General features: G+C 61.6%; 1 protein-coding gene across 6 annotated transcripts in view; it reads right to left on the bottom strand.

Moving 5' to 3' along the window:
- KCNH2 (potassium voltage-gated channel subfamily H member 2) overlaps positions 1–21,165 on the bottom strand; it is a 32,649-nt gene that overhangs the window by 895 nt on the left and 10,589 nt on the right. For 2 of the 6 annotated variants that reach the window (XM_051836951.3, NM_001082384.1), the window contains 12 exon segments: positions 13,807–13,971; positions 12,362–12,811; positions 11,630–11,841; positions 5,864–6,292; positions 5,012–5,399; positions 4,580–4,779; positions 3,893–4,145; positions 2,516–2,709; positions 2,154–2,253; positions 1,360–1,632; positions 1,100–1,286; positions 720–897 (listed from right to left, as the gene is read on the bottom strand). In XM_051836951.3, coding sequence (XP_051692911.3) covers positions 720–897; positions 1,100–1,286; positions 1,360–1,632; positions 2,154–2,253; positions 2,516–2,709; positions 3,893–4,145; positions 4,580–4,779; positions 5,012–5,399; positions 5,864–6,292; positions 11,630–11,841; positions 12,362–12,811; positions 13,807–13,971 — 3,029 coding nt within the window. 6 annotated transcript variants of the gene reach the window in all.

Here is a 21,165-nt window from a genome sequence, read left to right as displayed (position 1 = left end):
GAGACAAGGTTCCTCCCTGCACTCCAGAAAGAACTCGGGGACCTAGAAACCGAGGCAGGCTGGCGGCTAGGCGTCTGGAGGCCAGGGAGAGTGCCAGGGCAGGCGGGAGGGGTTTGTGGGTGCTGCCGAGTGTGCTGGTGAGATCTCGGCGGGGGAGGCTGTGAAGGGGAGACTGGCACATTCGCTGACGTGGGCCCTGGTGTCTGCAAACAGGAGCAGTCAGCAGATGGGAGGGGGGAGCGGTGCCAGGGAAAGGGGGGAGGCAGCAGAGCCCACACAGCCTTGGAGAGCTAGAGGAGTTCCCTTCCGGGACCCTCGGGGACCATCGCGGGATGGCTCCGCCACGGCCGTCCTGCAGGAGGCCACTCAGGGAGGACAAAGGGCAGCCGGGGCCCATCTCCAGCACAGGGGGAGATGTAGGCCCTGGCCCCCGGGGATGCCCTGGAGACACCCACCAGTGAAGGTGGGCAGGACAGTCAGAGGGTGGAATGTCAACCACAGCAGGGACCTGGGGCCAGGGGCCACTCGCAGGCTGGTCCCCTGCACCAGGCCGCCTGGGGCTCTGGACTAGGGGCCCTCCTGCCTCCCCCTGGGCCCACAGCTCCCGAGGCAGCCTTCCGGCCAGGATGCAGGGGTGGCAGGAGACTGGGCACCAGCTTGAATGGGGGCAGAAAAGGCAGGGCTGATTGCGGTGGGGGATGGGATGCTCAGGAACTCACCTGAGAAAGCGAGTCCAGGGTGAGAGTGGGGATGGGGCTGACAGGTAGCAGAGGGGAGGTGGAGGTAGGGCCAGGCCCGGGGGTGGTCACAGCACTGTAGGCGGGCGGAACCAGCGTCATCTGCCTCTGTAGCAGCTGCAGGACGGTGGCCATGTCTGTACTGAGCCGAGTCTCCAGCCTGCAGTGAGGTGAGGGGGAGGAGGCACCAGTCACTGGCTCCAGGCACCAGTGTGGGGGCCGGGGAGCAGCCTGCAACCCCAGCCTCCCTGTTCACTCGGGCCCTGGCGTCCCTGGCTCAGCTCTGAGCCCAAGGCGAGGTAAAGCGGGCCCTGCTCTGGACAGCACGGCCAGCCACCCCCAGATCCTGGGCCAGCACTCACCTGTTAAGCTGCCGCTGGAGGGCGTCCAGTCTGCTCTCCACGTCGCCCCGGGGCCGCCGGCTGGGGCTGGACAGAGGGATGTTGAGGAGGCTGGGGGCGGGGGCGGGGCAGCGAGGCAGCTCCTGGTACTGGCGGCCCCGACTGTCGCCCCAGAAGCTGAAAATGTTGGACACTCCAGAGAAGGCGCCTGGAGCCGGAGAGTGGGGATGAGGCCCGGTGCGAGGCCACGCCCCGGCCCCGCCCCCGGGCACCGCCCCTACCTGACAGAGGGTTACAGGTGTCGCTGCTCTTCTCGCAGTCTTCGGTCAGGGGCTCCCCGCCCGGCGGCTCTCCGGGGGGCCTGGGGCTGGAGAAGGGCACCAGGCGGAGGGGGCTGGAGCTGCGGCCTGGGCCCTCATCCTCACTGCTCTCGGGGCTGGAGGGGCCACTGGACGGGCTCTCCCCCCACGGCCCCCCCGGCCGGCCCCGGCTACTGGGCCCTGCCCCCGCCCGGCCCGGCCCCAAGGCCGACACCTCCCCTGGCTGCTCCGTGTCTGTGGGAAACAGAGAACGGACCTCAGAGACGGGAGTGGGAGGGAGGGCAGAGCAGGGGAGGGCAGAGGAGGGGGCGGGAGCCAGCCTGGGAAAGGGCTGTGGCAAGAGGCATTCGTTGGCCCCGGTTGCTTCTCGGACTGTCCTCCCCCACTCCCAACCAGGCTGGCGAGCTCCCCAGGAACCCCCCCCCACCGGCTGCCCCAGCAATGGCCTTGGCTCTGCCACACAAGCGAGTCCTGTCTCTTTTCCCCCTCATCTGTTCAAGGCAGCGCCCACGGATACCCCTGCCCTGTGAGAACCAAAAAAGCCTAGGCTTGCCCTGGCCCTGGCGGATGGGAGGTGACAACTTAAGTGGGCCCGAAAGGATGGGCAGCACTGGTAGAACTGGAGTGAGGAGTGGGCACGCAGGGTGAAGGTCTGGGTGGGGAAGACACCGCCCACCGGTGCTCTGTGCCCCTCCCGACCCCGCCCCGCCTCACCCCGACCCCGCCCCGACACCCCTCCCCTCCCCCCGCCTCACCCTTGTCCGTGCGCCTGCGGAAGGACAGCTTGCGCTTGCGCTGCCGGTTGAATCCGCCTTCCCACTCCGCGCTGCCCGGGGAACCCGGGATCATGTTGGTCTGGAACCAAGCACGACACGTGTCAGGGCCTTCCCCTGCTCTCCGGGGGGGGGGGGGGGGGGGCCGGATCGGGGCCCCAGCCCTCTCATTAGCATAGGAAAGGCGGGGTTGGAGGCTGGGGCTTCCGCAGCCTGGTCTAGGGTACCGCTTGACAGACAAGGGAACTGAGGCAGGGAGGCGGCCCTTGCTTGTCACCTTAGGGACTCAGCTCCGAACCCCCCAGTTAGGAGGGGAAGGCGGCCAGCCTGGGCGGCCCACTCACATCCCGCAGGTTGAAGGTGATCTCCAGGCTGGACCAGAAGTGGTCTGAGAACTCGGGGTACATATCCAGCACCTCCAGCAGGTCGTCCCGGTGGATCTTGTGCAGGTCACAATAGGTGAGGGCGCGCACGTCCCCGTTGGACTTGCCAGGCCGTGCATACAGGTTCAGGGGTTCTCCAAAGATGTCATTCTTCCCTGCAGGCCACACAGAGGGGCTGAGTTCCCGGGGAGCCGGCATCCAAGGTGGCAGGCACCTTCCTTCCGGGAGTCCCACCCCAGGCAGGGGCATCTCCTCCGGGTCCAACCCATGCAGGCAGGAAAGCGTCAGCCAACCCACCTCCCTCCACTGCCAGCAGGAGGGGTGGGAGCATGGCCAGCAGAGACTGAGGGAGAAGGGACAGCAAACCAGTTCTCTGGGCCCCCTCCCAGCAACTGGGACTGGCTGGGGCAGGGGGTGCCAGCCGGGGTGCCCCAGCTCTGCTCACGGCCCTGCCTGCCCTGGCCTGTAGTGCCACCTCTCCACCCGAACACCCTGTCCCAAACAGCCTCCTGGCTGATCAGTGCACCCTGGCGCTCAGTGTTCTTCAAACTATAGACCAGGACACAGCGGCAAATCAAAAACAGCCTTTTTGTTGTTTTGGTTTTTTTTTTAACTGAAAGACATAGAATAGCCTAGCTTAGCATACCATAGAACAGAAAATACCAGAATGTACACATGTAGTAAGGCCGAGGGTTGTGTAGGGGTGGGCAGGGGGTGGGAGGTGTTTCTGGGACGAGCGTATGCTTGTTCTATGCTGGGAAATAGAATCCTACAATATCTTGCTGTGAGCCATGCTCAAACATGTCTAATGCCTTCCCTAAGGCATGCAGGGCCACAGGAAGGACAGGCAGAGGACATGAAGGCCCCACTGTCCAGGCGCACCTGCCCCGTGTGCAGGAAGGGCTGGGAGGAGAGGAGGGCAACACTCCCTTTGCTTTGGACGCGGCGGCGAGGGGCTGAGCCTGATTACACCTGTACTGCGTGAGGCTGCAGGGCCCCGTGCTTGCTCTCGGGAAAATCAGACTCACAGCCGCCAGGCTGGCGTTTCCCCCTCCACTGCCCACCTTGGAGGATCGAGATCTGATCCTTCAAGGAGAAAGCATCAGATGTCTGCCACTTCCAGGGGAGATCCAGGGGGAAAGGAGGCTGCGAACCCCGGAGTTCAGCAGCCCCACCCATGTGGGCTCCTCTGCTGGTCTCTCCTTGGAGCACCTGAGCCTGGGTAAATCAAAGGGGCCCAAGGACCTTGCAGGCAGTCCCAGGACTGTGCGCTCATGAAGCTCAGCCATCTCCGGGCTGGGCAGGCATGTGCAGGCCAGCGCCAGCAGCTCCCCATACCCAGGATAGCCACGACGACGTCCCCCCGCAGGATCTCAATGGAGCCCCGGGAGATGAAGTAGAGGGCAGTCAGCAGGTCCCCAGCATGCACCAGTGTGTCCCCCGGTGGCGCGTGTGTGGTCTTGAACTTCATGGCCAGGGCCCGCAGGCAGCCTTTGGTGGCCCCTCGGAAGGGCTTGCAGTGCTGCAGCAGTGAGCGGTTCAGGTGCAGGCAGATGTCAGCCTGCAGGCACTCGGGGAAGCCCTTCAGCACCTGGGGGCAGTGGGATGGCTCAGCACACCGCCCCTGGGGCCCCACCCACATCCCACCCCCCTGCCCCACCCCTCCATCTCGGGGAAACCTCAATCTTCCAGCTCCAGGGGTCCCAGATGCCTCCCCGGAGCACTAAGGGGACCCCCTCAGGAGGGGGCTGGATTCCCATGCCAGGGGCACCACCTCCATCAGGGCACCCTTGGGTGCTAGGCCTCTATTTTCTTACCTGTCTGAAGGACTGACACCATTGCCTGCCTGAAGGGTGCGCTCTAGCGCCTGCCCCAAGGGAACGCTGTCCAGCAAGGGAGCCCCATGGGCACCAGACTCCTCCCAGGCACAGGGGGCACCACGCCATGCACTAAGTGTGACCACCCGAGACAAGCTCACGGCACCCAGGGCCCCCGCCGCCCCCTCGCTTGCCCGGGGAGCCTCACCGCGTTCATGTCGATGCCGTTGGTGTAGGACCAGGCGTGCTGGAAGTACTCCTCGAGGCGCTGGCGCAGCGGGTTGGGGATCTGGTGAAAGCGGATGAACTCCCGCACCCGGAGCATCTGTGTGTGGTAGCGCGCCGTGCCCGAGTACAGCCGCTGGATGATGGCGGACACGTTGCCGAAGATGCTGGCGTACATGAGGGCTGGGGGCACGGGGGAGCGGGGGCCATCAGCAGCCGCAGGGACCCCGCCCACCCACGGGGACCCTCCGCTCGGGCTTTGCACCAGGCCTTGCCCTGCTGTCCCCACCCCCAAATTGCGTCACGATGGTGGACCCCCCCCACCCACCCAAGGCACTAATGGTTGGAGGAGGGGGGTTGTGCCCACTCTGGCCCCTCCAGCAGCCTCACTTCCCCCCTCTGGGGGCGCACTCACAGCCAATGAGCATGACGCAGATGGAGAAGATCTTCTCCGAGTTGGTGTTGGGGGAGACGTTGCCGAAGCCCACGCTGGTGAGGCTGCTGAAGGTGAAGTAGAGCGCCGTGACGTACTTGTCCTTGATGGAGGGCCCGCCCAGGCCGCTGCTGTTGTAGGGCTTGCCGATCTGGTCGCCCAGGTTGTGCAGCCAGCCGATGCGCGAGTCCATGTGCGGCTGCTCCATGTTGCCGATGGCGTACCAGATGCAGGCCAGCCAGTGCGCGATGAGCGCAAAGGTGCACATGAGCAGGAAGAGCACGGCCGCCCCGTACTCCGAGTAGCGGTCCAGCTTCCGCGCCACGCGCACCAGCCGCAGCAGCCGCGCCGTCTTCAGCAGCCCGATCAACTGGGGACAGTCAGGGTGGGGGGCGCCGGAGGTAAGATCCCCCGGCACTTCCTCCTGGAACCTCCTCTTACTGAAACTGTCTTGTGTGAAGCACCTCCCACGCCAGGCCCAGCGTGGATGTCTCATTAATCTCTGTCCTAGCTTTGGGTCAAAGCGGTTGTGGGTCCCCACCCTGAGAATGCGCAAACGGGGGGGGGGGGGGCTCCAAAATGCTCGTTTAGCTTCCGGGGCACTTTTGTGGGTTTTCAAAACCATGACTCCCTTTGGGTAGCTAAAGCAGAAAAATGGAGTCCCTTCTGGTCCCCCCACAACACCGTGAGCAGCTCACACAGAAAGAAGTGAGCCTAGGTTTGTTGGGGCATGCCATGCCTCTGCAGCCCCCCTTTCTCTCCCTCTCCTCCCACCCCCACCACCTCCCCTCCCTTTGCTCACACCCTCCCAGCCTCCCTCCCCGCCAGCCTCACCTCCTCAGAGCCAGAGCCGAAGATGAGCAGGTCAAACGGGATGGCAGCCACCATGTCGATGAGAAACCAGCCCTTGAAGTAATGCACGGCGATGCGGCCGGGGTGGCTGACCACCTCCTCGTTGGCGTTCACGTAGGTGGTGCGGAAGTTGATGAGGATGTCCACAATAAACATGATGTCCACGATGAGGTCTACCACGGCCAGGGGCTGGCAGGCATAGCCACAGTCAGGGGCCGGGGGGCCCTCTTCCGTCTCCTTCAGCAAGAAGGCGGCCGAGTAGGGTGTGAAAACAGCCGTGTAAATGACCAGCAGCAGGATGAGCCAGTCCCACACAGCCTTGAAGGGGCTGTAGTGCAGGATGGTCCAGCGGTGGATGCGTGGTGCCTGCAGCTTGTACTCGGGCAGCACGTCAGCACCCAAGGACAGGACCTAGACGGGGAAGGGAGGGCAGGTGAAAGGTGAGGAGCCAGGTGCCAGGACCTCGGGGCAGGGAGAACCAGGACATCTCTGCTGAGACCAAGCAGAGGAAGGAGAGAGGCTCAGAGTCTCTGGGGGTAGGGGGGGGACGTTTCCTTAAGCTGTTAAGACAGTGCTGGGGAGGGGGTGCTGTGGCCTAGCAGGTAAAGCTGCTGCCTGCAGTCCCGGCATCCCATATGGGCGCCAGTTCAAGACCCAGCTGTTCCATTTCTGATCCAGCTCTCTGTTATGGCCTGGAAAAGCAGTAGAAAATGGCCCAAGTGCTTGGGCCCCAGCACCTCCGTGGGACTCCCAGAAGAAGCTATGGCTCCTGGCTTTGGATCGGCGCAGCTTTGGCTACTGCGGCCAATCGGGGAGTGAACCAGTGTACGAAAGACCTCCCTCCCCGCCTCTTTCCCTCTCTCTCTCTCTCTCTCTCTCTCTCTCTCTCTCTTTGCCTCTCCTCTCTCTAACTCAGACTTTCAAATAAAATAAATATTAAAAAAAAATAAATAAAGACAGTGCTTGGGGGTGCTCACATCCATATTAAGAGTGCCTGGGCTTGGCCGGCGCCGTGGCTCAATAGGCTAATCCTCTGCCTTGCAGTGCCGGCACACCGGGTTCTAGTCCCGGTCAGGGTGCCAGATTCTGTCCCGGTTGCCCCTCTTCCAGGCCAGCTCTCTGCTGTGGTCAGGGAGTGCAGTAGATGATGGCCCAAGTGCTTGGGCCCTGCACCCCATGGGAGACCAGGATAAGCACCTGGCTTCTGATTTCGGATCAGTGCGGTGCGCCAGCCGCAGCACACCAGCCGTGGCGGCTATTGGAGGGTGAACCAACGGCAAAAGGAAGACCTTTCTCTCTGTCTCTCTCACTGTCCATTCTGCCTATCAAAAAAAAAAAAAAAAAAAAAGAGTGCCTGGGCTCGAGTCTCAGCTCTGCTCCCAATTCCAGTCTCCGACAGTGCACACCCTGGGAGACAGCAGGTGGTGGCTCAAGTAGTGGGGTCCCAGCCACCACAGGGGAGACTCTGAGTTCCCAGCTCCTGGCTTCAGCCTGACCTAGTTCTACTGCAGGCATCTGGGGAGTGACCCAGCAGATGAGATTATCTGTCTCTTCTTCTCCCTCTTCCTCCTGCCTTTCAACTAACTTAAATAAATCAATAATCAAGTTGTCACTGTCTCCATTAGAATGCCTTCCCCTCAGCCAAGTAGTCACAGCAACTGACCACCCCTAGACCTGGGCACTGCGGTTGCCAGACTACCACACAGCCTAGGGCCACCCCAGCGAGTTCTCACAGCATCCAGCATACCTGAATCCAGGGTACTGTGCAGTAGCAACCAGTACTGCTCCCTACCAGCAATGTACACCGGGACCTTTGGACTATAGCTCATATCATGTAATCTTGCCCACACTCTGAACCAACAAGCACACACATGCACACAACCATAGTCTCAGTCCAGCAAATGTTCCAAGGACTGTAGCTACCAGCCTGGGCAATGGCCTGAAGAGCCATAATCCCAACACACAAAATTGCTGCTAGCCCAAGGACAGCAACCGCCCAGTTGCAGGCCCCCTTGGCCTCCCTGGAGGGAGAGATGACCACACTTCCTCTCACCCACCCCAACCCCTCTCCACCCAGGCTCAGGGCAGCCTGCAGTCCTTGCCCCCCCCCAACACACACACACACTCTCTCACAAAAGGACACAAAAGACAGCCCAGCCCAGTCCAGTTGCATGGAGAGGGACACGCACACAGGGCACATCTGGCCCTGCACAGCTCACACTCACAGAGGCAGGCCCACCACCTGGAGCAGGGGGAGCAGCCATGTCTCTTTCTCCCGGGGCAAACTAGGGAGTTCCCACTGCCCAGAAACCCCTGGGAGTCCCCCTGTGTTCCATCAGAATCCTCTCTCTCAGACATCTCACTCATCCCAGGGCCCCCTGCCCAAGCTCTCCCAGCCTGGCCCCTGACGGGCAGCCCAACCCAAGACCTCACTGAGCCACCCCAGAAGCACTGACTCCCAGGCCTCCAGAGCCTCAGGTGGGTGGGGTCCCAAAGACTCCAGCTCATATTCAAGCTGGGGCCCCCCAGGCCCACCTGCTTTGAGAATGCATCCTCAGAAGAGGAAACCGAAAGTGAGGATGGGTATAGTCAGGGGGCTTGAGCATGCTGGGGTAGGCACAGGGACTCCACGGGTACCAGATGGCATTAGGGGTGCGGATGGGGCCTGGGGCAGGGGAAGGGGCATGAGGGCAGACCCTGGACCCCATTTCTGCCCCACCTTTAGCCCAAGCACACTGCTCCTTAAGGCAGGCAGCAGACGTGCACGGGGTGGTGGTCTCTAGGGGCTCAAGTAGGAGATTGAGAAAAAGGAGCTAACTGGGACCCTGCAGACAAGGGGCAGGGTAAGGAGCTGCCCCGGATGGGATGCCTCCTCATGCCCAAGAGGTGGGACTCTAGTGGCTGTGCTGGCTGACAGCAGCGGTCTGCCCTCCCCACCCAAGGCTGCCCACAGCATGGCCAGCCCCACCCAGGACACAAACACACACGCAGGGGGCAAGCCCCAGGCCTTCTGCATGGAGCCAGTGTCAGGTCTGCACCCACAGCTCAGCACACAGCTTTAGGCGCAACTTGTCCTACGACTACTGAAGTCAGCTTATTTAAGCCAAAGCCTGGGTCCTCACCTGTGGGTGGGAGAATCCCACCTATACCTGTCCCCCAGCTGGGAGATGCCCAGACAAAGAGTGGTGGTGACAAGGGTCGGGTTTCCAGGCTCACAGGGAACCACTTCTGACTCCGCCTCCACCCCAGCCTGAGCCTCCTCCAGGCTCTGTTTGGGAGAGACACCAGGGACACAGAACTGGCTCCCAGGAGCTAAAAGAGCAATCAGCCTGGGGGTGGGGGTTGGGGGGCGATGGCCCAGCCACCAGCACCACAGGCCACATCTGAAGAGGTAAGCCAGGTGTCTCAGCTCAGCATCCCCTCACCACCCACCCAGCGCCCGCTGACCCCCACCCTCCTGAGCCTTTGGCCTCCAGGACTCCTGGAAGCAGCTCAAGCCCCCCTCACCTGCCGCAGGTCCTCCCTTGGCGCACACAGTGAGGAGCCCCAGTGCTCAGGCCCGGCCTGGCTGCTCCCACCCCCTTGGCGCTGCCGCTGGCGCCTTCTCCCTCTGCCTCCATGCCATCCTCTCTGAGCACCCATGTGTTTCCTGTTGCCTTTATCCCCCCACCCCGTTTTGCAGGGGGAGCTGGAAGACTGTGGGCCCCAGAAGCCGCAGGAGAGGGGAACCCAGCAAGGGAAACCCACGCCAGGCGGGCCGGGAGGAGAGCCAAAAGTGGCCGGGCAGGGCTGCAGGGCCCAGGGTTCCCAACCTGTCCTGCTTCCCAGTAGCTCTCTTTCTGGCTGGAAGCTACACCCCCTCCGCCAGAACCTGCCTCAGTGCCCAGTCTCCGGAGGGAAGAGGAAGAGGAAGGGCCGGGGTCACCTACCTCCTGGGCCACGAGGCTGGAGATGCGCACGGCCCGCCTCACCCGGCCTTTCTTGGCCCTGGGCCGCAGAGCCCCTGTCCCGCTCGCCTTCCCTGCTGGAGCCTCCATGGAGGACTTGGCTCCCCCCAGCCTGCCTGTCCCGGGGCCCGAGGGCCCGGCCAACGCCTCACCTGCACCCCGGCGGCAGTCCCAGCCCGGGCAAGCAGGGCAGCCTCTGGCATGAAGCCAGGGTGGTTGGGGCCAGGCCCCAGGGCTGGGGTCACCCTGGCAGTGAGCGTGGGCAGCAGCCTGCCTGGCTCAGGCTGCCCATGGTCCCCTGGTGTGGGCCCCGCTGCTGCCAGGGTGCAGCGCTCTGCCTGCCTGCCGCCAGCCCGGCAGCCGCGGTCGGAACCTCGGCTCCTCCAGCCGGCCCCACCCCCACCCCGACACACTGGGCTCCCCCGCCCCGCCCGTGCCCGCCCCTTCGCCCCATGCCAGGCCAGGGGCCCCCTCCCCCGCAGCCCGCTCCGGGCTCCTGCTGCAGCCGCTCCCGCAGCCCATGCCCCTCCCCCTCCGCCCGGCAGCCGGGCCTGTCACCGCAGATTAATGGTCTCCCCAACACCCCCGCCCCGCCAGTCCATGCCTAGCCAGCCAGAGTCAGAGACACCGGAGTTGGAGAGACTGCCCAGTGACTGGCAGGAACACCCGGGCACGTCGACAAAGACGCACACGCACAGACCCACAACAACATGGCAGGCATCTGCGGCGGGCACGGGAGCAGAGCAGACAGCAAGCAGGGGCTCAGGTGGGAACCAGGAGACAGGCAACGGCGGGAGGGGGAGGGGCGTGGGCAGCCAGATAAGGGCCTGGGGTGAGGGGGAATGTTCCAGAGTCAAGGCCAAGGGGCTGGAGACCTGGCAGGGACCCAGAGAGTCCGAGGCAGCTGGAGCAGGGCCAGGAGAGCAGCAAGATGGACAGCAACCTCACATTAGGCCAACGCCGGCAGCTGCTGTGGACCGAGCTGGAAGAGGCAGCTCAGGGACAGGGGTCCCCCTACCACGTCCTGAGCTCCACGCTCACTGCAGGGACCTGCAACCCTGACCACAACCCCCACCCCCCTCCCACCCCCCACACTCACACACACACATTCACGGAGGCCAGGATGTGAGGGAGCCGAGGCGGACCGAACGGTGGGGAAGAAGGTTACTGTAGACCACCTTGCTGCCAGGAGGGCTCCAAGCCCAGGAGGGGACAGATGACCAGATGGCCCCCACCATGGCGTCGTGTTGGCCAATGCCTTCAAAGGCTAGAGATCTCCTCTGGACCAGACCCAGGGACTTGATCTCTCCATAGGTTTGCGCCCACCCCCGCCCCGGCGGACATCCTGACAGCACCAGCCCCCCACGCTCACACTCACTCCTCATGTTGTTGGCCTGGAAGAACCGCGAATCTCCTGACCTTGACCTCTGAGGCCTCAGAAGCTGCAGCTTCCTCCTGTTGGCTTGACACCCAGTACCTTCCTCCCATACATCCTGCGACCAGACCACCATGTCCCAGAGGCCGGCTTCTCCCACTCTCCTGTGCCCTCTCACACCCTCAAGTGCCCTGTCCACGGATGTGCTGGCCCCAAGGCTACCTCCCCACCCTTCCCCTGCCCCTCAGACTGTGCCCCCTCCTATCCCAGCCCTGTGACTCCTCTCCCCGCCCCGCCCCATTCTGCCCCAGAAGGCCCTTACTGACCGGCCCCCTCCACCATCTCCTCTTGACCACAGCCTGGCCCTGCCTCTTCCCAACTCAAGTTCCTACAGAATGAGGCGAGAGCAGGCACCAGAGCACCTACCTGGGTGACCTTCTCGGTGACATTGTGGGTCCGCTCCTTTATCTTGGGTGCTATGATCTCCCGGTCACTGGTGGGCGAGGCCAGGAAGGGATCCCCCTTGAGGTCCACAAAGTTGAGGGTGATCTGGGGAATCTTGCTAATGGTGCGATAACGCACGAGGTCCGAGTCTGAGGTGGAATTAAGCAGGCCGCTGCGCAGGGGGTGCATGGCCCCTGGGGTGGAGAGGCAAAGCAGGGTCAGGTGGGCGGCCCAGCACCAAAGGGTGCTCAGGCCACGGGGGAGAGCGAGCCAGTGGACACCTGGCCCTGCTGGGCCAGTGAGATGGAGACCACACCCCCTCCCCATATCAAGGAGGCTGGCCAAGGACACAACTGTGAGAGTACAGGCTGGCGGGCGCTGAGGAAGAATGGGTCTGTTCAGTGGGCCAGGTGGTATTGGGAGCCCCAGGCTTCTCCCACAGCTATCCCTCTGCAGGACGTCCTGGGACAGCCAGCCCCGAGGGCCAGCAAGGGCTCTGTGAGTGGGAGAATGTAATGGGATGAATGGACATTTAATAGAGTAAAAGGCCACTTAATGAGATTAAATAAGTGCTTAATGGGATTTCCATCTCCCAGGCACCCGGGACTAGCGGGAAGGAGGAAGCTGAGGGCTTGGAAGGGGGCAGGCCTGGGGTGGGTGGGAGGGCCTGGGGTTACGGCGGGTCAGTTCCTGCCCGCCGGCCGGTGTCCTCACCGGTGCTGGCATGGCGAGGTGGCGGGGGCAGCGCCCCGGCGCGCATGGCCTCAATGTCGTCGGCTGAGGAGGCGCGGCGCACGCTGGCGCAACTCTCCCGGGAGCGCGTCCGGGCCAAGCTGCAGCTGGAGCCCGAGGCATCCGGGTTGAGGCTGTGGGCTCGAGGCGACGGGTGCGGGCCGGGTGCGCTGACGGGCGGGGGCGGCGAGCAGGAGCCCACCAATGCGCGCCGCTCCTCCGCCGGCCCGAGCCCGGCCACGTGGTTGTCCATGGCCGGCACCTCATCCAGGGCCAGCGACTCGCTGCTGGGCGCCGCGGGCGTCAGGTCCACGTCCACCACGACGGCCCCCGGGGCACCTGCTCCGCCCGCACCGCCGGGCCGCACCGAGGACTCCCGAGCCGTGAGCGCTAACAGTGCAGGCAGCTTTAGGCGGAAGGTCTTGGCGCGGCCTGTGGAAAAGAGAGGCCATGGGGACGGTGACCCAGGAAGGGACAAGGACTAGGAGCTGCAGCCCGAGCCGCCAAGCGGACGGTGCGGGGGGAACTGGGGACCCTGACAGCTGGCACTATTTGATACCCAGGGCCCTTCCAACGCACAGAACTCAATTCTCAGAAAACATCCGGAAACTCTGATCATCAAAAACAGCCGTTGCTTGAGCCAGGCTGCTGTGCGGCCTGTACCTAAATCCTCTGACTCCCACAAGTGCAGTGTGAGTACCGTTGCCCCCATTGTCGCCAAATTTAGGCAAAAAAAAAAAAAAAAAAAAAAAAAAAAACTTGTTAGGTAACTTGCCGGAAATTACACCATCAGAGGTGGGGCCCGCGCCTGAGTGGGGGTCGTGGGGGATGGCAAGTGCCATGTCACTCACACTATCATTTGAGAGCTTGAAAAACCCAGAGCTGAAAGTTTTTGTCCTGACTTCGGGGGGGGGGGGGGGGCAGAGTTTAGAGTCAACCCAGAGAGGCCATCCTTGGGGAGAGCCGGGGGGGGGGGGGGTCTGAGCCTTATGTCACCTTGGGAAAGAGCTAAGGCCCCCATGCCTGCAACCAAGGTGAGCATACCCCCACCCACCCACCCAGACCCTCTGCTCAAGTTGCAAAGGCCATACCGGGAGCGTGGCCTGTCCAGGTACAAGGAGTTCGGTCTCAGCCAGGCTGGGGAGAGGACCACTCCCCCCGGGGGGGGGGGGGGGGGGGCTGTGTTGGCAACCCAAGCAGAGGCAGTTAGGAAAAGAAATACTACCCACCCACCGCCCGCCCAGAGCCTGTGATCCTGGGACCTGTCACTCCACCACCGTCTCGCTGTCTGTCTGTCCTGGACCAGGTGGGACCGGGCCATCCTTGGTGTTCTTTCCCCCACCTCTCAACTACCTCCCTTCCTGTGGGGCATTGGCCTTTGGCAAGCAAGACCTGGGCCAGCCCAGAGGTAGGGCGGCTCCACTTACCTGGGGCCAGCCAGCTGGTGGGGGGTCCCCGGTGATTGGTGTCACGAGCCGGGGACCCCACCATGTCCTTCTCCATCACCACTTCAAAGTTGAGGATGAACATGATGACAGCCCCATCCTCGTTCTTCACGGGCACCACATCCACCAGACATAGGAAGCAGCTCCCTGCAGAGGGGGTGGGGGGAGTGGCGGGGGGGGACACACAGCCACTGTGACACCGGGGCCCTCCCAGTGCGTAGAGCAGAAAGCAAGGCAGGACAGACCCCCGAAGCTAAAGGGCCCGTCCACTCTGCCTGCCCCCCTCCCTGTCCCCACGTACAACTCCCTGACCCCTCTCCAGTGTCTCCTGCCCCCACGTGTCCCCCTGGCCACGTGCCTGCCAGCGCATGGTTCATCCCCCCCCCACCCCGTGCCGGCTCTAGCTTGCCGCTCACAGCTCACAGCTCCCCGCCCGCTGGCCGCCTATCTCCCGTCTCTAGCCCTCATGCTTCTTCCCACACTGGCTTCTGAGCCTTCCATGCTCCGTTCTTGCATCTCGTTTCCCCCCACCCTCTCAACGTGCCTTAGCTGCTCCCTCATGCAAGGCAGGGTGGCATGGAAGCCCACGGACTTCAAGCCTGGGTTCAGCTAGCAGCTCCGCTCCTTGATCATTTATGCATTGAACATTCCTGGGCCTTGTTTTCCTGCCTTTCTCACGGCGTGTAAAGATTAAGTCAGAGCACGCGAAGTGCGTGGGGTGATGCCTGGCATATACTAAACGCTGGACAGTTGGCGATCGCTATCTGCCTCCGTCTGCCCCCTCTAGATTAGTCCTTGCGGTCGTGTCGGTCCACAGAAAGATAAGTGTAGAAGTGGAGAGCAAGAGTTCCAAAACCTCTACAGCATTTTGGCATTGCCACAAGATTCCAACCACGTGATCTTGTATTTCACAAAAGCGCTGGTCTGTGACGTATTACAAATAAAGAAAACTGATCCTTCACCTTGGAGTCTCAGAAGCACTGCTTCTAGATCTTTCCATCTGCATCTCTTCTTGTCTTTCTCCCTGTCCTTGACTTTATTTTTTTTTCCCCTTCCCAGTCTTTGTCCACAGGTGAGGTCAGCCCACCAGGCCAAGTGGCCCTGGCCCAGCTTGGCTTCCCCACTGAGCAAATTGGGGAGGGGCCCCAAGCCCCTCCCATCTCACAAGCTGATTTTCTGAACAAGACTCCTTTAGGGGGAGCTCTCAGTTGCACCCTCAGGCCCGTGCACCCCGCCTGCAAGAAGTCCTCCCTGAATAAGCAAGAGGGTGCATTCACACCCTGCAGGGCCCATGCATGTTCCTCATCCCCTTGCTCCCCTGTGTCACCTCTCTGCTCTGCTTCCCAGCGTCTGCGTCCCCTCTGAAGGGCCTGGCACCTAGAACACCACACACCAGGGGAGTGGGCGCTGGCCAGCAGTGGCAATGGCAATGGCAGGGGCAGGGACAGAATGACGCTGCAGTCACGGATGGAGAGGAGGAGCAACCATGTGGTCACCCTTTGCCCCCGGCAGCCCAGCCTCATCTGTCGGTCCTGCTCGCCTCCCTACCTCCCACAGCCTCCTTTGGGCTCTCTCCCTTCCCTCCAAACCTCCGCTGAGCCCCACAGCAGGAGGGAAGGCAGTGGGGATTTGAGTCAGGGGAGGGCCGGCACCCCTAAAGCAGGGGTCCTGTGTTTGCTGCCTGCTGGCAAGGCCTGAGGGGCTGGGTGCTGCTGCGTGAGGGAGCAGGTGGGCAGCGCCTGACTGCCGGGAGAGATCTGGCTGGGCTCGGGAAGACTTGCTGCGGACCGGACTGAGAGACCAGGGCAGAGTAGCGACCCTAACAGAGGCGGGATCCACCTTGTGGAACGGGAGGAGGATGGCACTGAGGTGAGGGCTGGCCCCGGGAGGGGCTGGCCAGGAACTCTCCGCCCACCCCGCAGCCCTTCCACTCACCGCATCCCAGGCCCTGGTGGCTCTGCCCGAGGGGCCTGAGCTTGGAGGGCTCTGTCTGGGTCTCCCTCCAGCGGTCGCTCTTGTCCCCTGACCTCCGGCCTCTGACACACAGCTGTGGTGTTGAGAGCTGCAGGGGGCTGGGCCCAGCTGGAGGCTGTTTGGCACCCAGACAGCCTGCCTGGAGTTTATGCCCTAATATGGTGATGGCCAGCAGCGGCCTGAACAGGGACTAGCCTCCTCGGGGCTGAGGAGAGGCCAGGGACCAGGAAACCTTAGCCCAAAGACCCCAGCACCCACCCCGCAGGACCCCAGTGATCTGGGCCCCATCGTCCATCCTCACCAGGAAACATGTCTCCGAGAAGTCCAGGGTCTGGAATGGAGGGGACCCCAGCCCTCCGCGGTGGCCTGAGGACGCCAACCCCAACACCAGGACCCCAGAAATTCTGACCTTGACACCTCAGCACCCCAGCCCCACTTCAAATCGAGCCACTTTGTGAGAGGGGCCAGAGCTGCATCCTGGAGGCCACCCAGCCCAGGCCCCCTGGCATCTCAAAAGCTGCCTGGGCTTCGGAGACTCCAGGAGAGGCCGCCCTCGCGCCCAGGCCGCCAGGGCCGGCTCCCACTCACACACACAGCCCGAGGGGCCCCTCCCTTTGTCAACATCCAAGACATTTTTCCTTTCAAATAACTCTTGTCAAAGGCCTGGTTATTCCAAAAATGTGAACTGGAGCCCTGCCTGAGGACTGAGGGAGCCAGACGGGGAGAGCGGGGAGGGTGAGATACAGAAGGCAGGGAGACGTCACCTCCCCAGCAGGCCAGGCACTCCGAAGCCCAGCCTCCCCCTACGCTGCCGTGCGGGCCCTGTCTCCCTCAAGGTGCCACAACACCTGCCAGCCTGACCCCTTCCTGTCACTGGCTGGGATCCTGGGAGTGAGGGTCCCTGAGGGCACAGGAGGGGGTCAGTTGGGCCGGGGGAGGGCCCAGGCACAGCCCAAACTGCGCATGAGCTTGGAGCAAACGGCAGCTTGCAGGCAGTGGGGCTGCGACCCTCCCTCAGCTCCCTAGCAGAGAACTGCTAAGAGCAGGCGGCTGGGCTGCACCCTGGGAGCCTGGGCGGGCACCAGCACACAGGAAACCGTGTTGCTTGCCCACCACTCCAGTTCCCCACCCAGCCCACCACTCCCTCTAGCTCCCCCAGGACAGAGGCCGGCCCCCAGGGAGGGCCCAGCAGCCAAGCTGCAGTTCCCCTAGGAGCCACTCCGTGGCAGACGCGGCCCACGCTCCCAGGCAGCCAGCGAGCTCCGGGAGCGCTCCCGCTCCTGGGCAGCTGGGGGAACAGGCTGTGGGATTCCCTGTCTCAGAGGGGAAAGGGCAGAGGCTGCAGAGCCAAGTGGCCTGTAAGCATCAGGGCTGCAGGGATACAGTGGGTGGATGGCTCTTAGCAAAGGAGAGGCCCCCTGGGCCAGCCTGGCTGATGAGGCTGATGCCAGAAACATACCCTGCTCTGCCCCTCCCCCGCACCAACCACAGCAGCCCCAACTGGAGCCCAGCCTAGGCCGCCACCTGTGCTTTGGGGTGCCCTGGGGGCAGTCATAGATCAGCACCCATTCAGCCACAGGTTCTCCAGCTCCTTACTTTGCCCTAACACCCCAGGTGAGGGCAGGCCAGCCATGTGCCCAGCAGGTTAACAGAGGCCATGCAGCCCACTGTCGGTCACCAGGCAGGGAGAACCAGGGCTGGACACAGTCCAGCTGCAGCAGGCACAGCTCATCCCGACCCCCAGGAAGGTCAGTGTCATCATAAGAACACATCGTCCGGCTTGCTCCCATTTGGTGCCAACGCATACCCAGCAGTCTGGCCCCAGGGGCAGGACACATCATCCCTGCCCAGCCTCCTTGAAACCCACCCAAGGGCCCGGAGCTCCACCCACTGTCCAAGACACCATTTCCCATCTCTGGGCACTGCTGGCCCAGGCTAGGCCCCAGGCAGGAGCCACACTTGGCTTTAGCTGGAGCTGGGCCTTCTCTCTCTCTCATGGCAGCACCAGGTGGGGAAGAAAGGCCCCACAGAGATTCGCACAGACATGCGAGGGAAGCACGTGGGGCACCGTGGCCAACAGGGCCGGCCTGGCACTGGCCCTCACTGTGCACCCAGTGTGGTCAGGAAGAGAGAACAAACCAGACAGGTGAACAAGCCCAGGCGAGAAGAGCCAGGCTGCTGTCTCCCTTTCATTTGCTGAGTGGCTGTGAGCAGGTCATCACCCCTCTGAGCTTCAGACTTCCTGTGGGTACTGCAGGGACAAGCAAGTCCTTCCCCGGGTGCCAGCTGAGATGACAGATGGCCTTGTGGAAGCATCCAGAGCTATAACGAGGCAGGGTGGCAGGTCCCTGCAGGGAAGGTGACCTCGGGAAAGCAACCATCCTCACCCTGATTGCTCGCCTGCCTCGCTCTGAACAGGAGGAGCCATGCCCGGGACAGGCCCAAAGTCATGCTGAGGGCAGGAGGTTGGGGCTGCAGGCAGCCCTGTCCGCCCCCAGGCAGAGAGGCTGTCTCCGGAGCAGCAGCCCTGGGCTGTGCAGTGTCAGGTTATATTTAGCCTGGTGGCGGCGACAGGAAGATGCAGCGGGAGCCGCTCCTGGCCGGGGGCCACCATGTCACTAACACCACTCTCGTGGGCAGCCGGGGGGCCTAGGGAAAACCAGGGATATTGTGGGCCTGGGAGACAGAGGCCAGCCAGTGAATGAGTGTGCTTTAGGGGGGTGTGTGCAGAGAGAGACCAATCCTACCCTCCTGCCTGGAGGAGCTGGGAAACCCAGAGTGTTGGGGGACACTCACTGCAGGGCATGATTGGGGGTGTCCACAGCCAGACCCCAACTCCCATAAAAGCAGTCTCCAGGTACCCTTCCAGCAGGATCCTGCCAGCTACGTCTGGGGCCATACTAGGGCCTGGGGCCTCTGAAGGCATCTGGCCCCCTGCCCAGGCCCTCTCTAGCCATCCACCTCGCACTGCAATGGCCTCAAGAGACGAGCCCTGTCCTGCTCCTGAGGAGCCCTGGGTAGGTGAGAGCCACACACTGGGGAAAGCCACCTCCAGCTGCACTCACAGACAGCCCCGAGCCAGCCGGCGTCAACGCCTCCTCCTGCACCCCAGCTTCTGCCTGCCCTCTCCTGCTCCCCTTGGCCCTGAACCTCTCCCTGCCAACTGCCCCCAGCCCCCTGTCGGAGGTTTTCTGCACTTCTCCACCTGGCCTGCATGCAGGCTTCTCCCCGCACACTTGTCTAAAGCCTCGGCCCCTTGTAAGAGAGCGCTGTGCACGGCTTCTAGGTGAACTTCCTCTCTCCAGCCCAGAGTCACAGCCCAGGGGCCAGGGCTGCCAGCTGCACCAGGGGTTAAGCGAGTGGGGAAGGATGGTTTGTGGTCTCACGGGTGGTGACCTGCAGGCATGGACAAACCATGGCCCCTCCCCCTGGGCTCCCTTCCATATCCAGGGGTACTGACCACCCTTTGGCGACAGGACTGGCCCATTTCCAACGTTTGGTGCTCTCCCATCTTGAGTCTGAACAGCAGATGGAACCACCATGGGAATGCAGGTGTCTTTGCCTGAAGCAATAGCAAATCTGATCAACAGTGACCACGGAGGAGCGCGGGGCTGACGCCTAGAGCCCTGGGTGATGGGGGGGGGGGGCGGGGGGCGGCTGCAGCACAGGTGGTATTTCTGAGCTTCCGATCCCTTCAACCCTGCTCCATGCTGATTCTCCACACGGTGTGCCACGGGGCAGCCCGGGCACACACTGTCCCTTAGGGGCCAGCCTGGGGGCCTTCCTCTAGTGCTTTGTAAGCTTCTAGAACTAAACTCCATCCTGGCTCCCAGAGAGCCGAGAGGGCACTTGATAAAGCCGGTCCCAATTTGAGCTCTGCCAAATGAGCCACTGCTTCTTGATCAGCAAACCAAGAGCTGCAGCTCCTCACTCACGGGACACTGGGAGGTACCAGCCCACAAGTACACGCGCCAACGAGAGCCCCTCGGAAAAATCAGGACGGAACATTTGAGCATCAAAACACGTGACCAGGACCCAAACAGAGATGGAGAAAACCAGTGTTATTTACGGATGATGGCGTCATCTCTCCAGAGAGCCAACAAAATCGACAGATAAACAATTAGAACTAATAAGAGAGTTCAGTAAGGTTGCCAGATACAAGATCAGCCCACGAAAATATACAGCATTTCTCTACACCAGTCATAACACAGCTAGAAAACAGAGCCACCAACAAGCCATCTTTCCCAACAGCGACAAAAAGCATAAAGCACCCAGGCAGTGACCAAGAATGTGCAAGACGTCCACGGGGAGACAAAAGCCAACCTTAAACTAATAAAGAGCAGAGAGATGACCTGCTAAATGGAGAGACAGTCTGGGTTTTTGACTGGGACAAATATAAAGATGTCAGTTGTCCCAAAATGAATCTATAAAACCCATCTCATTCCAGTCAAGATTCCAAGGGCTTTTTTTTTTCTGTCCAGGAACTCAATAAACTTTCTCTAAAATGTATAAAGAAGAGAGACCCACGAAAAGCTATGTCAACCTTTAAACAGAAGAAGAAAGAGGGAGAATGTGCCTTATCAGATACTAAGACATACTAAATGTCATTTTTTTTAGATGTGGCTTTGATGCAAAAACAGACAAATGTTTGGAACAAAACAGAGAGCTCAGAGACAGACCTACAGCTATGTGGGAAATTAACCTATGACAAAGGTGGCCCCACATCAATGGAAAAGAACAGAGTGTTTATTAGATTGTGGGGAAAGTTGGCTCATCACATGGGAAAAACAAAACTTGATCCCTACTTGATCCCACATTCGAGGTAGGCTCAGGACGGATTAAAGACCCAGCTTGGAAAGGTAACACGAGTGAAGATGAACCTCTTAGGCTGGTGAAGGATTTTTTCAACAGCACTTCAAAAACACAAACAAAGCAAAAAAAAATCATGAATGATTTGGTATTAGAATTAAATATCCTTTTCCTGGATAAATTGAACAAGAGACTGAATGGAAGATGCTTGCAATATTTCAATTCAAGAAGGAATTCATATCTGGAGTATATATTGAATCTTCAATGTATATATTTGTATTTCTGGAATACACAAGCAACTCTTGAAAAGCAACAAGAACGGAAAACTGCGACCTCAGTAGAAGAATGAGCAAAATAGGTGGGCATTTGGCATAGCAGTCAGGATGCTGCTTGGGACGCCTGCGACCCCTACCAGAATGACTGAGTTCCAACCCTGACTCTGCTGCCAATTCCAGCTTCCCGCTCATGGGCACCCTGAGGCAGCAGGGTCCCTGCCACCCAGGTGGAGCTCCCAGTTTGAGTTCCTGGCTCCCAGCTGCAGCCTGACCCAGTACCAGC

This window comes from Oryctolagus cuniculus, chromosome 7, assembly GCF_051225735.1.
Source record: "Oryctolagus cuniculus isolate XC-2025 breed Fujian yellow rabbit chromosome 7, ASM5122573v1, whole genome shotgun sequence".
In the NCBI taxonomy this organism is placed as follows: domain Eukaryota; kingdom Metazoa; phylum Chordata; class Mammalia; order Lagomorpha; family Leporidae; genus Oryctolagus; species Oryctolagus cuniculus.
Note: the sequence above shows the minus strand (reverse complement) of the source record. Positions and strands in the feature narration are given on the sequence as shown.